This window comes from Varroa jacobsoni, unplaced genomic scaffold, assembly GCF_002532875.2.
Source record: "Varroa jacobsoni isolate VJ856 unplaced genomic scaffold, vjacob_1.0 contig01101, whole genome shotgun sequence".
Lineage (NCBI taxonomy): Eukaryota > Metazoa > Arthropoda > Arachnida > Mesostigmata > Varroidae > Varroa > Varroa jacobsoni.
Genome location: NW_019214582.1, coordinates 11707 through 33650, shown reverse-complemented (window position 1 = coordinate 33650; position 21944 = coordinate 11707). Strand labels below are relative to the sequence as shown.

Here is a 21944-nt window from a genome sequence, read left to right as displayed (position 1 = left end):
TTTACGGGTCATGTTTTCTACAGCTGCTTTGAGACGATCTGTTTTTTAACGACTAAATTTGTCCGTCTCAAACGATAGAGATAACTCGTTTATGTGCCTTACTAGCGTGTTTCCGAGCGCTAACTAGCAATAGATCTGCATAACATAGATATGGCATCATGGCTGCCACCTGTGTAATTAGAACACAGAAACCAGCTCTGCTAATAGCTTATTCTAAGCTATTCTAAAATTATATGGCAGCTAGTCTACAGAATGTCAATCACGGATCTAAAGGACAGACCGTCTAATGAGCGAAAAAACAGACTGTTGGAAGAAGTTTCCTGGGCAGCGCTTTTGAAGAGCAGTATTCTATATAGCACTATTTTTTAAAAAGAGAAACGTCAAAACGTAGTCGCAACTGGCGTGAGGCACATAAAGATTTTCTACTCAAACGGCAGCCTTTTGTTTGCTAATTAAGTTGGGGCTTGGACTAACAAATGGATCGCATCTATAAACTAGTAGTCTCAGATGAACGCTAAATGAAGACAGGCGCATCGCCTAGGCCCGTGGTAAAATATCTAGTACTAGGCGCACTACTATTACTGTAATTAGGCTGCTTTATAAGGTCTCTGAAAATCGGCGGAATATTGCTAGACGGGCTTATCGCTGAGCGTTGGTTCATTAAATCTGACCGCCATGCAACGAATAGCGCAATGCGTTATAGCATACGACGGTAAGCTTCCGTGCTGTGTCCACTTCCATATGGATGCGTAATTAATAGAACTTATTGATCAAAGCGCAATACGCTGAACGTCAGCACTGAGCAAACCTGAACCTGAACTACTTCAAGATCTGCATATATAATGCATATTTTAAGCTATGCGTACGATAATTTATAGCACACACAATTAGAGATACAAGATAAGGCAAGGTGCAGGGCGTTTTACTACGAGAAAATGAGGATTTTGCTCTAGAAGTTACTTCGGGACTCCTCCGAGTACGATAGGCAATTTCCCCACGATCGGAGCCTTAGGGATGCGTGGTGATCGGGATTCGAATCCTGGCGTAGGCACAATCCGTTTCGCGTTGGGAGCTAAATGGCGGTGCCGGACGTAAAACTTTCTTAGATTTCGCGCGAATCAGGTCTTCAGAACGATATAGATTTGAGCATAAGACATCATTAAGTGATGATCAATACGGATCAAAGCCGGTCTGCCAAAAGATAGATTGATAACTTCTTGAGCTAACATTTGCTCCCTCTCTCGTGCTTCTCTTTCCGATGCACCAAATAACTAACTGCACGCAACCATTAGCTTACCATTCCTGCCTAAATGCGGATAAAACAGCACGTTGTTGTTGCATCTGCCCCTCTGAACATTTTTTTCAAAGAATAACAAGGCTCACTAGGCTTTTTAATCATCTCGAAGAACAACTTACTTCGATGGCCCAATGAATGCAACTGTCGACGAGTTTTGATCATTCGCCGCCACCGGAGTTTCTACAAGCGGCTCTTGATGGGTGATATCGGCGAGATCATGACGTCGACATGATCCCTGGCGAACACTCCCGCACGCGATGAGCTTGTGCGCGCTATGATCGATGAGTAGGACCTTGTTGAAGTTATTCGTAAGACGGGCGTCTGCGGCCTGGCATTCGGTCTCGGCAGCTGAACACGATCGACTGTCGTGGACCGGACCGGTTTGAGCCGATGCTTCGACGAATAAGCTAGCGTTCAACTGGTACAACCAGTTGACACCGCCAACATAAACTCGGCCGGTGTGACGTTCGACAACCACATGTGAGATGTTCACCGACTGCTGATGTACGGTAAACATGCCCAGTATGCCCGAACTCTCGCCGTTATGAGCTGCTACAGTTGGCCGATAGTCGTGATGGAGAGAGAAGGACGCAAGCCGCTCCATGGGAACAGCGCAGGCCGTCGTTAACCAGAGCGCAGTAACCCACAGGGCAGGCGGAAGCCCCGGGGCAGCCACAGCCGTCAATGGCAGTGGCCAGAGCCCCATAACGCCCCACCCTGGCCTCCCGCCCGCGTCTCGTTCTACTCGAACTCAGGAGAGCCGTATATTCCGCCGCTCTCAAACGAAGCAGCCGATGGCATATCTGCAATAGACAAAACGGAAAAGTCAGTTTGGTTTACCAGTCTTAAGTACACAATAATACTATATACACTTAGTAAGATAATTTGTTTGGCTCCCATTGCGCAGAAAGGACGTAAGTCAGTAAATTACTATTACAATGAATATATAAAAGATATATAAATCAAACGCATGCTTGATTTGCTATAAAAACAGAGTTTTCCGCGATGCAACAGTGATTATAACTGTTGTGGAAAAACTCTGATTTCTACATAGTGGTCTCGTGTACTGCTTGAATGACGGTTAACCTCCTTAAATGAGCCCAGATCACCCTCGTCATTAATTAACGTTTATATTCTACACACCTAAGGAGGGTGAGTTCAAATGAAAGCGCATTGGCTTGACTATATGGCTGCACAATGGCGTTACACTGCTGCTTCCCAACCGGAAATTAATTCCCATTCGCTCAGCATGGGTCCTCGATAACGACGTGCCTATTTAACTCATCACATGTTACATATATACAGAAAATAATACGCTTTTTATTAATTGAAAAAAGGCTCATCTAACATTTGCCCTTAATTGGACTGAACCACTAACGACTAAGACAACACACAATAATACGGTAATATCTCGTAACCGAGCTCTCTTTTCTTCGTTAACATCGCACCTCTGCGTTTCACTGACGACTGTTTATTCTGCACCTGTAGCTATATAAAAGATCGTCGTCTGTTTACATTACAATGTATACTCTTTCCTAGTTCATAACGGCTGGCCGCAAAAGTCGTTACTTGTCGAGATTGATCCAGGTATCTGGTCCGGGTCGTAACCTGCAAGCCCGACCAACCTTGGAAAACAACAACTAAGGAAACTCGTGTTGTCATAACCTGGCCGTGAGCTTGCTGTTTCTAGAAGCTTATAGCTATTATTGATCGCATTTCGTCTAAGACCGCCAGAGAGATAGCATACGGAATACTGCTTATGCGGAATATACTTGTGGATTTTTGCAAAAATAAAAGAAAGAAACTTTAAACTATATTTGAGTTACTTTTCTCTTCCGGTAGGTTACGCCTGAAACGCCAGCCCATAAGGTCGTAGTAGCCTTATCACGCAAGCGGCTCAGCTCGAAATAACGATTTTCTTTTGTGCCTATGTAGCACCAGTATAGTAGTACGAATATCACGCAGTTCGAAACAAAGAGAGAAAACTACCCTCCACAAGATTAGATAGAAACATTTCCAAGGAACGTCTTTTTTGGCCTCTTAAATTAGGCCTCTGATGGCTTGCTATTATATATATGCAGTGCAAAATTTTGCAACCAAAATAAACAACAATTTAAAGCATTTGCAAAACTGGGTTTCAGCAGGTAAGTAGAATTGGTCATATTGAAGTTCAACAATCTCAGTCGAATTCAGAACTTACTTTATTGACATACGATGCTACAGCAAGTATACTACGTATCGTATCGTTTGTCAACACTAATGATAGTGCAATGGCCTAATAAAGGGATAAACAGATAAAGAAGCAAAAGAAAAAAAGATGAATGATTTATTGAGTTGTTCAGATTGGAGAAGTGATTAGGGCATAAAGAATGGAGATTGATTGTAAGGTGCCGTGAAAGAGATAATTATTTGTTGAAGTCTTCGGTGGTTGCAATAATGAGGTTTCTAAAACCAACGAAGAGAGAGAGTTTCAGGCTGTGGACTTACGTATAATACCAGCCTGCGATTAAACCAGTATTATATTATACTTAGAAAATATATACCTTATGAATATATCCATATGTCAGGCACATTATGTCCACACAATACAGAAACAGAGTTACTGGCAGCGGGGGAAATACTAATCAGGCGCTGATATTACTGCTGTGGGGTACATCGACGAGCGCAAAATATCTCCCAGTTCCACCCCTGGTGAAATCTTCTTCATTCATGCATATTCACCAGAACTATCCACTTAAGTGGTTCACCTGCTAGCTCAATACTGCCAAGTGGGAAAACGCTTCGCCGTCTCTCTCTATGCTTTGCTTAGGAGCAAAATGTGTGCCCTGTGCCCCTTTGGGGGGCATCGTGGGACCGAGGAATAGAACTGATAAAAACAGTTTCGTCTTTGAGAGAATTGAACGCGACCAACGCGAAACCCAGTGACGGATAGCAGCGGCCCATGTGCTAAAACCATCCACCGAACAGACGACGAAGCAGTGAGCCTTTGGCCCACTGTGGTGTGTGGGTGGCAACCGACACTTCCATTGGTGCTGACGGAGTGGTCAAGAGCTTAGGAACCTCTCATTGGCTCTACTCACGCCCAAGTGGAGTAGTGCGTTCGTATCCCATCGTCTTCGGACCGGTCGCGGGTAGGGGAGTTTGTTAGGCTCCGCTAAATAATGAGCGCCATCACTGCTACCACCAAAAAGCAACAAAACAGGGGACTTTATTAATAGAATATATGTATATATATGTAGTCGAAACAGCAGTTGGCAGAATTAATAGTAGCAGGAATAGCTGCGCAGCAGCTGGAGCCCCTCCGTGAACGGATCGAATGAACGGATGAGGAAAGCTGAAGGGGAACCGCTGTAATTTCCATAAATGCTATTAACATGAACCCCTCGAGTGGTGGCGGCACCCTAAGCCAAGTGAGTCTATTACGTCTTGCTCTTTAAAGAATGATCCACTGAAGCCCGCTGGAGATTCGCTGAAACATTTACGTTCGGGTCACTTAATTAACAAATTTCTAATACTAATCATTACAGAGCTACTACGACTACTGAAGACTGTTTAGTATAGATATTTAACGCTCATAGGCTACTATTCGAATATGAATGTTTGTGGATTGTTCTCTACAGATATTTGAAGAACTTTAAAAAGTTTCCATGTTAGGTGAAAAGACAGAAGTTAATCTTTACCTCGCGCAAATGAGTGGCGTGTTTTTCGTAAAATGAGTAAACTGCTAAAGTTATAAGTGAAGCGGAATTTGACACTGCTTGATACTTTTGCCCTTACCTACAGCATGCCCGACTGACCAGGGCCGGTTAATGACTTATGAAGTGCGGCCGTGCGTATAAGCAGAAATGAGATTTTTGAGAAAGATATAAACTGGAAGCTTTATCACGACCTGGCGTTATACGGTCCGTGGATATAGCACAATAAGAGAAATGGATCCGCGTAATACTGCGGACAACACTTCATCGTCACGTCTTTATTAAGTGAGCGTAAGTAAGGTGCTAGGGCCACGCCTGTAGCATTTCATTTGTTGTGTATCTAAATGTACGGCATAGCGTGAGCGTGTAAATCGTGGTCAGCAGGTATTTCTATTTAGCCCTATTCAGCACTGGATAGAAATCCCTACCCATTTCGGATATTTATATCAGCATCCGCGGGCTTGGCCAGTCTTTAATGCCATCGTATTCAATGTGTATGTGAATTTTAGTGGTACTAAAGTAACATAGCTTTTTCGAATAGTAACTTACAAAATATTCAAGTCGAGAATTTTTTGCTCTATACATGGACATAGGTAAGTCGTCCTTGTTACGGCACATAGTATAGCAGTCCGGTAAACGAGCACTTGAGGGCATCAGAACTAGACATATCATTCACTAAGGAAATCTAGGGGCAAATGGAATAACGCATAATACGTAGCGATCCAAGCAGACTCAAAGGAAGTTAGAACACTAATTAGCTTGTTTACTGTTGATACTATTTTTCTTTCTTGATTAGGTCTTCGAGGTTTTAGTATATCGGTTAGGGCGACAGCTTTAATGTAGAGAAAGCAGCTATAAAGCTCCCTAGGCGCTTTCAGAGTTCGCGTCATAAATATTGCTTATTGCTAACTGACAACGCTTTACAATATCTTGCTATACAAGGAGAAGGAAGTTGTAGATACAGGAGGTCCGGTTGTGTTTTCAGCTTACTTCGTAGTGTAGAAGATGCCTTATAATGTCGCGTCGGTGCTTCTTCATATCTGTATGGTTTGGATGGAGTGTCTGACACAGTGATTCACTCGGCTTGGGATATAAATAGTAGGTTAGAAAAAAGTTCCCACACCTGTTGGTGGAATGAAAAACACACACTCTTTACTCGTGTGGTAATAAGTCGGTATACCATGTATTCCTCGTCATTGTTTACGAGTTTCTACCATCTTTGCACTGAATGATATATGGCAACTTGTGAGAAAAGAGCGGGTTTCGTTTGGGAGAAGTTTTCCAGCAATGCTTTGAGTTGTTCACTTGGGTCGAAGGTAAAAGTGCAAAGGTGAATGCTCTGCAAACGGTGCGAAGTCCGAACAATATCGAGCGCGCAGCAAAACCTCTCATTCGAAGTCTGGGAGCGCAGCTTTTGCACGATGTTTGCCGTATGTTGCCAAGCGTTATCACGTAACAGGATTATATGAGCCCGTCGATCAAATCTTTTCCGAATAGTCTGGTTGATTCGACGTAACTGAAGCAAGTAAACGTAGAGAGCAATCTCCACTGATTCAAGCCCTTGCAGGCCCAACAGACGCAAAGCAAAACATCTTATAAATAACGGTACGGTTATATCCTGCGACTTGGCTTCTCTCCTGAAGTTAGCTTTTCCGATCTCTAATTCATGTTGGAGTACAAAAACCACCTTTCATCGCCGGTGACAATTCTGTGCAAAATTTCGACATTGTGTCAATACGAAAAGTACTGAGAGGCAGCACTGAGCAGTAATTCCCTGTTGAATTCAGAGAGCCCAAGCTCGAAGTTTCCCTGTAAACCCAAGAGACATGAAGTGGCTAATGACGGTCCTATGACTGTGATTCATCCTTTCGGCCAATTTTTAGTTTGTTTGCCGGCTGCCTTTCTTTGAAGGTGCCTTCGGATCTTCTCAGTGATTTTAAAGTTGACAAATCATTCTTGGGCTGTACTTTTAGCAATAGCTTCATTTCTATATACAGAGCAAGTGTTTTGAGCTGTTTCGGTCGAGTTGCCTCGACGAAATGTATAATACAGAAGACGTCAAAAATTTCTAGTTAAAATTGTACCAGAACGCTAGTGGAGCAGTTTCGACGAGCGGCTTGATCAGTAGTAAATAACAATCGAGTGGATATAAAAAAAAGTTTTTGCAAAATGTAAGAATTTTATACGTAGCGATAGGAAGGCAACTTGCGGGCATTGAATATGGAAAGGTGTACAGACTTTTCGTTAATTCAGTCGTTAAAAGTGTGTGTGAAACCAATGTGTGTATAATAATTGTTATCAACTCGGTCACTTATAAATTTCTCTTGCAGTAAGTCGGTGGTAACGTTCCAGTAAAAAATGGGTATGTACACTTAAAAAAAGCTTTGCTGAATCACTAGGTACTGCTGCTAAATATTGTGTAAGATAGCATAAAACAAAATGTATCTGTCTATAAGCGCTTCCCTATATTCAGCAGGCAGATACGTTACTTTTGAACCATTGCTACGACGCATATATGCGTTCGTGTACGAGCTACACTACCATACGGAACCCATATATATATATATATATATATTCTTAGTAACGTGCGTAACAATCGCATACATAGAATCGACTTGCCCATATTCTAGAGCGTGGTTAAGCGCGAAAGTAAGAAAAATGTGTCTTCTTTTATAGATTCTTCTATAAGTCGCAGATTTTATATTGGAACCATGTTTCTACTTCTGACATGGGTCTTTTCGGCATGACTTATACACTGTATAATATATACCCTTTGTTGTTATGTCCCCTTTTAAAACTGTCGTAATTTAACATACTTCTTTTCTATCTACCACATCTGTGGATGTATATTGTTATAAAACGTTACAATGTAAACAATTGTACTATGAAAGCATATTTTGATTTCTATAAACAAAGACCTACAGTATCGTATGTTATTAATTAATGTTCTTTTATTATAACGTGCCGAAACACTGATGTAATACTATTGAATTCGTCTGTAATTTTAAACATTGCGTCCTCCACTCCGACCAAAAAGACAGTTTTATTAACAACCGAAGGAAGCAAATGAATCGTTACCTCCGGCAGACTTCACTGTTTCCGTTACTCTCACAAGTTCTGTACCTGTTTCTTCCGGCGTAGCACAATCGGCGTACTCGCCGCCGTACAACTAACATTTCTCTATAAACGTCTTCTACAGCGCCTACCTCAATGGAATTCCAATAGAAAGTGAAAAGTTTTATCCAGGCGACGAAGTGCTGCTTGCGACTCTTCACGTCACCGGCCATCGATGTTCGGATTCGTTGTGGTGAATCGCTGAGATAATCAACACGCTCGAGACCGATATAGTGCAGCCAGACCTTTCGTGGGTACGCATCAGGCCACTGCACAGTTATTGCGATGGCTCAGCTTTCTAGGCAACGCAACTTAACTCAGGCCAAGTCAAGGCATGACCGGAAGATGAGAAAGGGAGGGTTCTGCAAGTAACCTCCATCGCAGCTGTTTTGCTGCTTTCCAGCTATCACGTATTTGAAAATTCCACATTCCGCTGAGCAAGTCGAATTCCACGTGGGGAAGAATCAGGGGCCTGTTGCAGCCTTCAAAGACCCACATGCTGTGGGCCACACGTAACGCAAAGACGAAGAAGACATCGACGTCAATGCCCCCCAACATCCAATAAAAACTACTAGCACGGATGACTCATAGGCCATGCATAGAGATTGTGCGACCCCAAGCGATACAGGGCGTATCTCGGCTATGCATCTACGACGTCGTACCGACAGCGAGAATTGTAGGTCATCTCTGTGTGCCAGTCTCCTACATTCACTTGGCGCTGGTATAACACTTCTGATGGCGCAACCCTGAATGACTACATTGCAAATCTCTCGTTTACGCTCAGGCGATAGGGGCAACAGATACTAATAGGGATATGGCTAGAGTGGCCGCCGCCGCCGCCTATGTAACAGCTCGTTCTGAGCTTCTGTTCGGGCAGAAGCGCGCGGGAAGTGTGCGCGACCCAGCTAGCTCACGTGCTCGAGAACACGTTATAGTAGGCTGGGAACCAGGGCAATAAGCGCGTGTAGTCTAGTCGACATCTCTGGTGCTTCTACGCTTCAACTATATAGCGAGTTGTATAGTGAACGCCTGGACGCGTGTGCTGCGAAGCGTATGCATGCCAGCTAGAAACATGCCGGCGGATGTATGCTACAATCGAATGTAAAGCTCAAATCTGGTTCCAGCTTGAACTAAATTCGCCCTGCCACGATGACCCTCTTTCTATCTGAGCCTGATATTCAGGCGTGAATGATGATGGCTTAGTCTGTCGTAGTGATATCGTCAGTGTGACATATGAAAACGATGGATGACGAACGGCACCGATAATAGGGGAGATAATCTAGGGATTTTGTTCGAACGTCTGCTTTGAGAGTATACGCACGTTCTCGTATACATGCAACTAGTGTACACAAATTAAATTAAATTTGGTTGACGAATATAAACTTTTACAGCTATTGCCATTATTTCGTAGGCACAGTGTAAGCCGATAAGATTACGGTGAGCATGCTTTTACTTTGAAACATGTCATTTACAGGTACATAGTTTTGTGTGTATTATATAGAACGAATAGGCCACTATCATACATTGCAATTGTTATAATTATTACCTAATCCTTTGGCCTGATTTAGACAATCTGAATAGCATTTTAGAAGAACCTCATATCATAAAGTTCGTCTAACCTGCACTGGCCATTTGAACACGTTCACCTCAAAAAAGCAGAGGAAATCAGATGGTGTATGTACAGGCTAAAAAATATATTCTGTAATGAAAATCTAAATGTGTTTTTTTTTCATCTTCATAGTTCGGTTGAATCGAAACGACGTGGGAATGCACACGTATGACTTCGTGGTCTGATGTAGTGTAGGGGGGTGCTTTAACATTAACCAGAATGTATGCGAGATATATGCAACTGCTTGATTTCGTTCGACCCCTTTTTGCAGACGACTACGAATATTGCTTCGAACGGCATTTGAGATACCTTTAGTGCTTGTACATGGTATATATGATTCGTCTATGCAGAAATATAGAGACGCAACCTACTCTGCCAAAGCGATATCTCTGGTACTCAGTTCAATCATTAAACGGAAGAATAGCTTATTGCATCAACATTTTCGCATATTCATTATGGCGGAAGTTCATCGATTGTAACTAAGTAGAGAACTAATTAATCAGAAAGTATAGTAGTTTAGATGATACCTCTATGTTACCTGTACGATGCTGTATCGTATTTTTCTAATATAACGACAAACTGGCATGACTGTGCATTAGCAAATATGTAGAATATATGCCTAGACGCAGTGGCAGTCACAACACAGAGAAAAGAGACATTTACACATATCTGCTCGTTTTTGTCCGGCGGAATAAACGGCATCATTTACAGGTATATGCATGGGAAAGAATATACAAGCCATCACTTTTCGTGTTATCAACGCTCCCTTGTTTTCATTCGATCGCTCGTCACCTGCTCGGGCTCGCGCATCCTCACGGCCAGATGGCGACAAAACTGTGCCAAATCAAGCGATGCTGTGAAAATAAAACGAGAAAAACGTCGCAAAAGGGTAGAATAATTCAAGGGTTTTTCGATCAGCTGCTACCGCAGCCATTACAACTCGTTCGTGCAACGCACCCTACTTTTAGCATCGAGGCGGCCGGGGAAAGCATTACTTAAATGAACGTGTGCAGGGGGGACTGAACAAGAAACGCGTAGAAAAACAGTGAACGTCGCTGTTAACGGCAACCCCTTAACACTGCTGGCATTGGGGCTCGGGTATGCTCAGTCGTCGGCTGAGGAAACGACGAGGCAGCAAGAGACCTAACATACAGAGGGGTCGTAAAGAAGTTAGCGGTAGCAATACATGACGGGTGGAAGATGAATGAAAAGGCAGGGTCGAACGCGGAAGAAGAACTGTTTTGCAGTTCAATTCTACCCCCTCCCACCTGCCGTCCATGCACCGGCCAGCGCTAGCGATGCGCCACACACCGGTGCTCTATTTAGGCTTCAGGCCTGAGAAACGGCCCACCATAGCTTTGACTTGTTTCCACAGTGGTCATGGTTGTTGTGCCGTTGGTCCTAACGGATTGCCGCACTCCGCAAAATTCTAAAGCGTATTACCTATCCGCTCTGTGGATGCCAGGCTGCTCACAACTAGTCTAACAAAATGTCGTGTCATAGAGTTAGAAGCAACGATCTTCTGTCCGGCAACGTCTTAAATATACGTTTGAAGAGTTCGATTTTTTTTATCCCAGTCCGTATTCACCTGCTTGGACGTTACGTGCGAGCGTAGATTAAATGAAAATATCGATGTTAACGATGTAAGATTGAGACACTAGGAAAAAATGGTTTCGGCCGTCAATAAAATACGGAAACGTATAACCCTTAGCGACAACACATCGTAACAACGTACCACATCACTCCTAAATTGCCAATATTTGTCGATCGATACAACCATCAGTTGTGTACTTTAATGTATATTGTGTCAGGCATGTATGATATTGGGTCAAGTTGTTTGTACGTTCCATGACGTACGGTATACTTCATATTCGAGTTAAACTTATCTAATGTTACTATCAGCGAAGAAGTAAACGCGTGGTGCTTTACTACATAAGTGCGACTCGTGCCTTGCAATCTCGAAATAGAACGGACTCGAATAAACGTTTCGATTTAAAATGTAAAATGCAAAAAAAAAAACAAAAAAAAAAAATGCGACGAGGCAATTGTAGTCGTAACGAGCACAAACCAGAAACGATTTTCCATTCCATGGTTGATTTCACTCGTTCACGTTACACCCAACCTACGCTAAGTTATGGCACACACCAATAGTTACCCCAATTACAATTCTTTGATCTTTTTTATAATTATTTCATTATTCGCTTTACGTCTAGCCTCATAACATGTAGTCGACGACGATACCGGAACACGACTACAGTGATCTGGCCGATTTCAGTTCTCCGAAAATCCTGTTGTGGAAATTCTCGCTGCAGCTAGCTATCCTATATTCTCCTTATTGAGTCGATCTATTATCGTGCCTCGGTGATCCTGTTGCAGTTAACCCGTCCAAATGATTGGTCACGTTCTCAGTGTAACATGTAGCTCCGTCAGACTGTACGTCAGTGGTCCTGTTAGCCTACTAAGGTATTCTAGTGATCTCCTCACTTTTTCTGTCTTAATGATGTCTTTTACCCACTAATAACGCTGCATCTATCTCAGCTCGCTTTTAAAATAGTCAATCTAAGCCAAAACAAGTTTCGCGAGCAAATCTACCTGTATATATCAAGCTAACGTCAATGTTTCGTGCATATGGTGTCACGCCAAAAGTCTACTAGGACTCATTTGCAACATTATAATTACTTTTGCTCTCCCGTTAGAGCGTTCTTGTATTTTCGGAACCTCAGTTAATCCGTCCTCCAACATATACACGGACTTACTCATTAATTATGAACTACCTCCGTAAATTCACTATTTTACACGCTAGTAAAACTAGAAATCCTACGCCCAGTTAGCCGCTCAAGGTGAAAGCAGAAAAAGTCAGCTCAAACCAATCACCACGAGGATCATATGGGTCGAACAAATAAACACACAGTTTTAGCAGCTCGGTAGCGACTAGATAGACAGGTTATTACTTTTAAATACGCCAGCTGTTCCAAACTGTAACAATTGAAGTTGTGAGCAAATAATAGCTACTTGTTCACTCTTACCATTGCGTCATCGGGATCCGATCCTATGTAACAATAGTTTTCCACGTTCCCGATGGCCACGCTGACGAAAAATTTATATGGATCAGAAAAAATCCAATCAACTGCTAACAACAACAACAGCAGCAGCTATTGACTATATTGTTCCCTCTTCGAAGAGAACTTCATAGTAGAACAAGCAGCTGCGATGCTAGTCACAATCATACCAACTTCATCAAGTGAACTAGTTATGATATAGCAGTAGAGGTAGTACTATAGGTTTAAGGGCAAACGGAGCAGACGAACGAAGCAAGTCACCAGGGGGGCAATGAGCGAATAGATCCGTGTCATGAGCACCACCCATCCTATTCAACGGAACCAGCTGAGAGCTCCGTCTAAGAGCACGGAGCGTACAGCGACAGCCCAGCTAAGCAGGGCATAGGTGCCGAGGGGTTACCGTTCAGTACGTTTTATAACACAAGAGTACGGAGATGCGCGAGCCGGGTTTTGAACTGAGGGGTCTGTAGGGGTAAAATTGTTTATTACGGGGGACACTGCGGATCGGAGGTAGCCGAGCCGAGTCGAGTCGGTCGGTCGATCGCAGAGCCGCCGGTGATAATGCTTCGTTTTTGTACCGGAGGTTTTGGCGGTTGACAGCGAATAGCGGTGACGGCGACTGCGGCGAAGGTGCTGGTGGTTGTATCAGCGGGTGCGATGGAGGCAAGGTGCTCTTCCGTCGTGCTCGAGGGTAATTTACCACACGTGCTAAGTTTGGCAGGCCGGGCCTCGTTGGTGTGTGATGCCTCAGTTCGGCAATTCAGTGTGTCGACCATTGGATTCGGTGCGTCCGCAGACGGTGCACGGCAAAATGACTTCTATCAATTGTTTTTACATTCAAGTCAACAACAGGGGCAGCAGGAGAAGCTCGCAAACTCGCCGACTTACGTGCGTATCTTCAGAGATAATACGAAACGACGCCCAAAGACCTATCGGGATTGTCGTATCTGACACAATAGGTTGTATTACAGTGTGACATCCAACGATAATAATTTAGGTAGTCAATTAAAATACGTCTAGTGATATTGGATGGTAATTTGTAGTTACTGGACACTTTTGAAAAATTCAGCGATTCGACACCATACTTTTTTAACAGCTATCGTTAATAGTAGATTCGCTAAGAGTAGCGTTTTTAATTACCCACGAAATTGCTTCAGCATGATTAATTTATTTTAAAAAAAAAATTGCCTTCGACAGTGCCATGCGTCAGAGTTGCGAAAATCGCCTCTAGTGCTCCAGTATGCCATTGATAGACATTTGTGTCATAGAATATTTATTTATATTTACAAAAAGTAGCTTAGTTTATAAACTACAAAGATTTTTGAATGTATCCAGGTTGGCCAACACTCTACTACTAATTAAGTTTAGGGACTTCTTCAAGTTTTAATAGTTTTTTATCCTGTTATAGCCATAACGGCACAAAGCAATGAAACACCTGCCGGGCTGTTTCAAACAGCAACATATGGCTGCAAGCAACGTTTTTTTATTAGCGAACTTAGCGAACTTTAATTTCACGAATCTCTAGATTAGATCCCTGTTGCTTAGACCTTGTTGATGTTTCGTGGCATCGCTTAGATGCTTTCGAAGATTCGAAAGAATGTACACCCTAGTCCGAGCAGTTAACTTTGAAAAGGTCCAAGTATGCAGATTATGTATACCATAATCTGCGTTGGTCGCAAAACTGGATATACTGAGCAACCTCCAGCTTTAGAGCACACAAAACCAATAATGGCCACGGCTTGTAAGAGTAAACCCTTGACTGTTGCCAACGTGTTTTACGAGATTGTCTTCTCGCAATGGGCTTCTAACAACAGTACCTGTCGAGCGTAAAAATTACTAAACACTGTTATTTTTACCTGCAGTATTGAGTGAGGTGTTTATGTTTCACTCCAATGTTTTGCTATGTGGCTCATCATCAGATGTGATATACTGTACCGTAGTACATGTGACGATCAGCTAATGCAATATGTAAGCAGGCTATGGCTTGATTGAATCATTTGACACGATCAGATGATATTGAGGGTGAAGTTTTACTATCTAGAGACTATTCTCTAAGAATAATCTGTTACCCGCAGTATACGTTAGCAAAGTTTCGAGTGAAGTTACATATCACTCGAAAGGAAAAGGAGTGAACAGCTTCAATTTCGAATTGGAATAACACCACCATTTGTAAGCACTTTGTGGGAAAACTTTTGACCTTGGGAGGATGAACGTCAGCCGACTTGATACTAGCGGTACGTTGTGCACGACTTTATCACAGAGAAAAATGCCTACCAACGTAGTTGTTTTACAGTAGTTCAGAACAGCTCACTAGCGAGTGGGCACTAGAACACTTAAAGTACAGGTGGTGGCAAGAGTTGCATTTTCCTACTCCTTTAGACAAAAAGGGTTTTTTGACGTAATCCCAACATGTGCTTCGTATACAGGTGCAGGGGCAATGAGATAGGTACTCTCTATTATTGGGTAGACAGGAAAACGTTAAACTTGGCACATCGTTGAAATTATTTTCTACAATGAATTTATTACGGGCAATGCAGGCCTACCAGTTCTCTTGAGTCTCATCAAACCCCTATTATTGTTCAAGCTTACCTGAGACTGTGGATATTACTCTTTATTCCAGCGACTTTGGCGACTTGCTTTTCCTGTTTTTTTCAAAAAGGGAACAACACTCAGCCAATTTGAATTGCGTGTAAGTACGTGTACCTTCGCAGATCACACGAACTAGTGTATTTAGAAATCCTCAAATGCAAACCTTTACTATCCACAACACCACAACGTAAAGTATCTTCGTTTCGTAACGAAAGAGTTTCTCACCATTTAATGAAGTCACTTTCGATTAGTGTTGGCTCAATGTCAATCCCCGCGATTCTCTAGGTTTTTTGCTTAGTTTTCTTCTCTCTAGTAAATATCGCAAATAATCCGGCTAGCTCACTATTATCAATTGCTCTATCAATCCGCAAACGCCATAATCACATTTTTGCTTGTAGACTTTTCTCTTTACACTCACTATACACATATGTTTAATCCTTCCTCAGAGTCTGATCACAGTTAGCACATTTCACATAAATTAGACAGTGACCAATAGCTTTGACGGCTTCTGACACTGTGTACGTACGATCGATCCTATGACCCGTTCGCTACTAATTGAAAATTAATTCCATAACTGTTGGGTTCCTTTCATTCTACTCACGCCACAACAGCATACGACCATGATCATTGGCAGGGCTGATCTGTTGGCCACCAGCGGCTCGAGCAACGCGAGAAATACACTCTGGACCTAACCACACTCAATTTGTTCCTCGATTCCCTAACTTCACAGGGTCGCGCTGCGTGAACCCTCGGCTAGAGCTTAGAACGATGTGAGCAGCTGCAGAGTGACGGCTCGAATGAGTCTGCCTAACCGCTAGAGGGCATGCTGCCTCCATGGCGCTGTCTGGAAACGCACAGTGTCCACTTGGTGGCGTAGCGACCGTGGCGCCTCGTCGTGGCCACCTTGAGCACTAAATGGGCGTGTGATGCGATTGTAGCCTCACTTTTCGGGGTGTCTCTTGACGAGAGCGTTGTAAAGGCAACTCTGTAAGGACTTTGGCCGAGCAAGGAAGTTAGCTAGAACAAGGAACAGAAAGAGACACACGTTTGTTTGTTGAAGACACACCTGATTGATTGAGGGATAGGGAAGGCAGATTAGTCGAGCGAAATGGGTAAGCAACTTTAGCTGCATATCACTCCAGTACTGACGGGCAACTGTAGGTCGAGCCTAGGCCCACGATTAAGTGTACACTGCATGGTATCTTTGTTGTATAATAATATTTTATGGTGTGCTGGATACATCCTTGCATTTGATCTGGTCAAGTGTTATGCTGATTGTATTAACATATACGCTCCGATACCATTACAGCTCTACGACTACGAACTTTTGAATGTATTTTTAACTTCAAACCAGCGAAACGGTGATTGAAAAATGTTTTGTTCGTGGCTTACCGAGGCATAAGATTCCTTTACTTGTCAGGCAAACTTAATGCTCCGTTGCCTGTTACATAACTTAATCGTTAGTCGCATAGTTCCCGTCTAACTACTTTCTTATCTAATATCCTAGCTATTTGGCTTGTGCTTTGAGGTTATGTTGTCGACGGCATTACTGGCCCATCGAATAAGCTTGAAATATTGAGTTCATATCGTTTGTTTTGGTAGATACGAGATATTTTATGCCATCACCTGTGCGGTGCTGTTCGTTTTTCGTCCGTATGATGTAACTGTTTGCCTGAACTTATTTTCCTGGCATACGAGTTCTGGAGATTAAACGGGCTTCTTATTTGAATAGCTCACCCCTACATAATCCTCTCTCGAATCTACATGTCCTGCGAAACGTTACTTGTGTACCTCTGTGTCACCTTGCTGAAGTCGAGTCTTACTTCATGTTTCAAATATTGTCATTTCCTCGTTTTATACTACTTGATCTTCATGGAATATCCAGCGCAACCCGCGACTACACAGCGAACCGGACTGTATAACATCCTAGACAGACAGAACAGATTAGCTCAGGTTGTAGCAGTTATATATATATATATATATGTATATATTGGCAAGAAGAGTTTGAGATGTAATTATTCTTCATTATTAGGACATAATATAACTATTCTTCACAATGAGATACAGTAAATGTCTAATCGCCTTCGAAATAAAAGTAATATACCATTTCAGCGAGTTAACAGATTATCACACGATAGCAAGTACCATACAGGTATAATGTAAAACGTGTTAAAATCGTATAGTGTAAAATGTGTTGGACGTGTCGCATCATTCGAAACCTACAATAAGGTGAACGGATAAAATGGATGCGCGTTTATGCGAAATATTTTCGAATCTTTGGTTAAATCAATCTACGGTCATGCCATAGAAAAGAGCCGAAAAGTTCTGCAAAGTGGCTTCGTTTAGATTTTTTACTCTGCATCAACTATATGACCAAACTGATAATAAAACTCGCCGTTCCTAAGTTAACGTGCCGCAGTGCGACGATAAAGATCCGAACACGCGTGATAAGTCGTACTTGAGCGTCAGTGTAGTCAAAATCTCATCGCAGCATAGACAAAAGCGTAGGTCAGCAGAGCTCCTGTCCACAAACCCGATATTCGTTATTAAATAAGGATCGTCATATGAGAATTATACTAAATGGGCTATTCAATATAGAATCCATTTAGGTGTGGCCTTCTTAACATAGGCTAAAGCTACTTCTGAAACGATTCTCATTTTCACGGCACCTGACATCAACTGCGTAAGGAAAGGAAACGCTGAATAGCTTTACTTGCTAAATGTGTTACCTATTTTTTTTAAATGCATTACGTTTTTACGTATTACGGGGATAGCTCATTCGCGTGGCATTTATCCCTTCATAGATACAAATAGTGAAAAATTGATTTTCTTTTCGAGTGTATATTTTGTGCCTCCATAATGCCGCCGTGTTGTCAAGTTGCTCAGGGACAGAGCGGAACTTGGACACACGGTTCGATTTGCCCCGGAAGATCCATCAGCTGGCTGAATCAAGAGTTAGGCAATAGCGCTGGACGTAAAACTCGAAAATCTACATAAAAACGCAATACTCTATTTTACGCCGGCAAAAATATCCGCCTTTTCGAAATGAATAGCTACCTCATATTTAGAAGCCCTCGCGAAAGTAAAATGTTTGGCAGACGGCGGTTGCGTATCGATCCTTTTGACGCACAGTATGCGCCACAAACATCGCACATAGAGATAGTCAACAAGACGCCCCTCACAAAATTGACTAAATTTGTAAAAAAATCAAGTAGGGAAATTGTACTTCGGCTTAAGCGTTAGTGTACTCCCCTCGTATCGAGTAAATACGGCGATTTGGCCTTATTTTTAGTTCTTATCTTTTGCTCGACGATCAAGCCTACTCAAGTTATCTGAACGCAAGCCTTCTAGATAAAGCTTTAATCCTCGAAATGCATGTTACGTACATTTTGACGGTGGCCCTAGAGATTTTACTCGCGTTGTATAGATCTATATATAACTACGTATTATCTGTCAACGAGAACCAGCGCAGCATTCATGATCAACTGACTATCTCCGAAAATATCAAATGGAACAGGCTTATCTGATAAAACCGTGTTTAAAGGTACTGAACCTAAATATTTGTGGCTCTTAAGGTCTGCAGCGCAATCGCAATACCCTTGTCTGACGATGTGACAGCTGCTGTACCAACATATGGTTCACTGCGAATGAATTTTTCTATGAGATGATATAAAATTCTGCCTATATAAAATATGCTTCCAGCCTAAGGCAAATATTTTGGAAGTGGCGTATTTTATACCAGCGATACTAGCATAACTGACGTAGAGAGTCTCAAATGGACTGGAGTTTAACCCTTAAAAGTGCGTGCTTTTCATGCAATGATACGGTGCTGCAAAAGCTCAACCATCTTTGTCATACCACGTGTCACTTCTGTGCATTTGACCTCCTAGCGGCCGTAATGTTTCCGAAAATCCTCTGTTTGATCAGCGACTTTTTTAATTCTACCAGCGCCTAGATTGTTTGGCAAATGTACTACCTTCTACAGCAAGCAATAAGATTTCAGCCGCTCGTATGTATTCCTCGGACGAAGTTAGCCCTTGTCATTCCCTTAGAAACACCGGCACGGTTGGATGTTCGTTCGCTTGACGTCATTGGGTCGAGCGCATACGCTTTAGGATGCGAATAACGTCATATAATATATGAAGCGAATGAGAGTGTGCGTATCCTCTGGAAAAAAAAGCCTTCTGCGGTTTGATGTATATATTTTTAACAGGAGGAACCTGTTTAAAGTTACGGCGGATTCTTGCTTACAGCTGCCCTTAGACATATGACCTCACTGGCACTTCAGTGAGGAAACGTCAAGGTAACACTGATGACCCACAGCGGTCATGATAGAAAATTAAAACAAATCAAAAAATATCACTGATAACAGTATAGTTGGCGTTTATGTCAATTGTATTGGCTGATACATACATTCCATACATGAATTATTACTGAAGAATAAATAAAAATTATTATTATTCTCCTTTTGTCTTACCCAGCTTCCGAACTTTTGCCTACGCGACCACGCGCTCGCATTTATCAATTTCTGTGCCCTCTTATACAATTGGAAAAACATCACCGGGTTGCTATTTACACGGAGTTATATCTTGTATGGTAATAATGTTAATGATTGAAGAAGGATTAACAAATCCTACGGTAAGTTATTGCCTGGATAAAAGTGACTAGCTGGGTAAGATTTGTCTCAATGCATAGGATTAACCAAGTAAATGAGAATGTCTTGCCATGAAGGCTAACAAAAATATGGGTTAGGAAAATTTTCTAAACCCAATTAACTATTCAATAAACTAAACAAAAATTGTCAATGTCGATGGTGTTTATTATAGTATCGAATAGCAAAAACAACTTTGTCTCTTACATAGCTATCTAGGATATGCTGCTAAGTTGGTACGACGTGCATTGATTCTGCAACATGTGCCAATACAATAAAAGTGTGATCATGTTTTTGATAATTATTAACGCGTACTGGGTTTAACTACAGATCCGACGACCGGGAACTCTTAAATTTGCTTGGGTCACTGCTGTAAATACTTTCTCGTAATCAACATGCACTTGCTATTGGCATTGAAAGGATCCTATAGATCTGCGGTTGAAAAGTAATCTCTCGTACGAATAGATGAAAAACCATCTACGTATCAAGCTATCAAAAAGGCCGATGGTAGGCTTGAAGGCTCAAACGAAACCGTATAGCAATGGTGTTATTAGCAACCGAAACGCTAATTAGTTTACTATATGTATATATATACACATATACTTTACTATATGTTTGTTCGTTTCTCGAGGCTTTTCCTGTGAGGAACGCCTGAGTTACACAGCAGGAGGACCTCAGTAGGTGTAGAGGCTCGGTATACCTTTTAAACCATTAGAACAATTTTTTCTCCGATTTGCCAGTTTCTGTTGGAAATTTAAATCACACACTAAATTTATCCATAATGTACATTAATTCTCTCCACCTTTATTAGAAAACTTATATCTTTTGCATATTGAGGCTTCTGGTGCAATCGAGAATAATAAAAGTACAACAGGTCGATAGAGCGCTATTATATATTTTCCTGAAACTCCAGCTACGGGGGATTTTATCATGATGTTTAACACTCCTTACCGCAAAGTGAATCGTGAATGATGACTCTATGACGCAATATCCGATGAAGTCCTCACTAGATGATTATATCTAGGTCGACTTGATGAGACTCTTGAGTACTCAGATGAGCGCTGCAGTTATACGGTCCGTATGTAGCCTCTGGCGATAACGAGCCTACTCAGGTTAGAACCGGGCTTAACAGGTGATAACGGGTTTGAACTGTTCTGTTGTTTTGTACTTGGGAATCTTGTCATTGCGACTGAAGGGAAAAACTCCATATGGTACTACAATTGTTTTGCATTTTTCTATATATTTTAACGTAAATAACCAATTAAAAATAGGCCATAATAATCACGATCGTAATACGAGTTTGTTCAACTTTACATATAAGCTAAGCTTATGTGGAGCACCGTGTCTATTGTCTCTTCAACAGATTTTGCCGGTTTGCTAACGGCAATTTTCGTACGGTTATCGACCAGTCAAATAAGGCCACCTAACAATGTTACACATTGTCGAGGGTGGTTAAAAGCATCTCGGTAATCGAACTAAGTAGCTGCATCCGTTGTTTTTATGTGAAAGCTGCTTCCCTCTGCTTTCTAATAGAATCATGTGTGCACATGTGACGACCCTGTCGCTAGAAAAGCATTTTTAAACCACTGTGCAAGGAAAAACACTTCTCAGCACGTGTGCAACGACTGTTCACCACATCGTGTATGAACATTCGGGCCAACTCAGGTATTTCGTCTTGTTCTATGTATGGACAAACATAGACAATTCGACGTGTGATACAGATGGTATCGTTACTCTCATCTATTCAATGGCAATGACGTTATTATGACTACAGATTCCTTTGAAGTGAATTTGGTATTCATGAATCCGTAATGGAATTGCGAAAAGAATCCACGGAGGCTCACGGGATAGCCAGATTCACTCGCAATGGAAGATTGCCGAGTGGGTCGGAACGTCGAAATAAGCAGCAATGTTGTCATCAAGACATATA

The 21944-nt window shown here is 42.1% G+C and overlaps 1 protein-coding gene across 1 annotated transcript in view; it reads right to left on the bottom strand.

Annotated features, from left to right (window-relative positions):
• LOC111271837 (plexin-B) overlaps window positions 1–16153 on the bottom strand; it is a 33759-nt gene extending 17606 nt beyond the window's left edge. Inside the window, exons 1-2 of the mRNA XM_086973068.1 lie at window positions 15364–16153; window positions 1417–2100 (exon numbers count right to left, since the gene is read on the bottom strand). Of these exons, the coding sequence (XP_086829194.1) occupies window positions 1417–2003 (587 nt within the window). The 5' untranslated portion in view covers window positions 2004–2100; window positions 15364–16153. The remainder of the gene's footprint in view (window positions 1–1416; window positions 2101–15363) is intronic.
• Between the last annotated feature and the right edge of the window lie 5791 nt (window positions 16154–21944).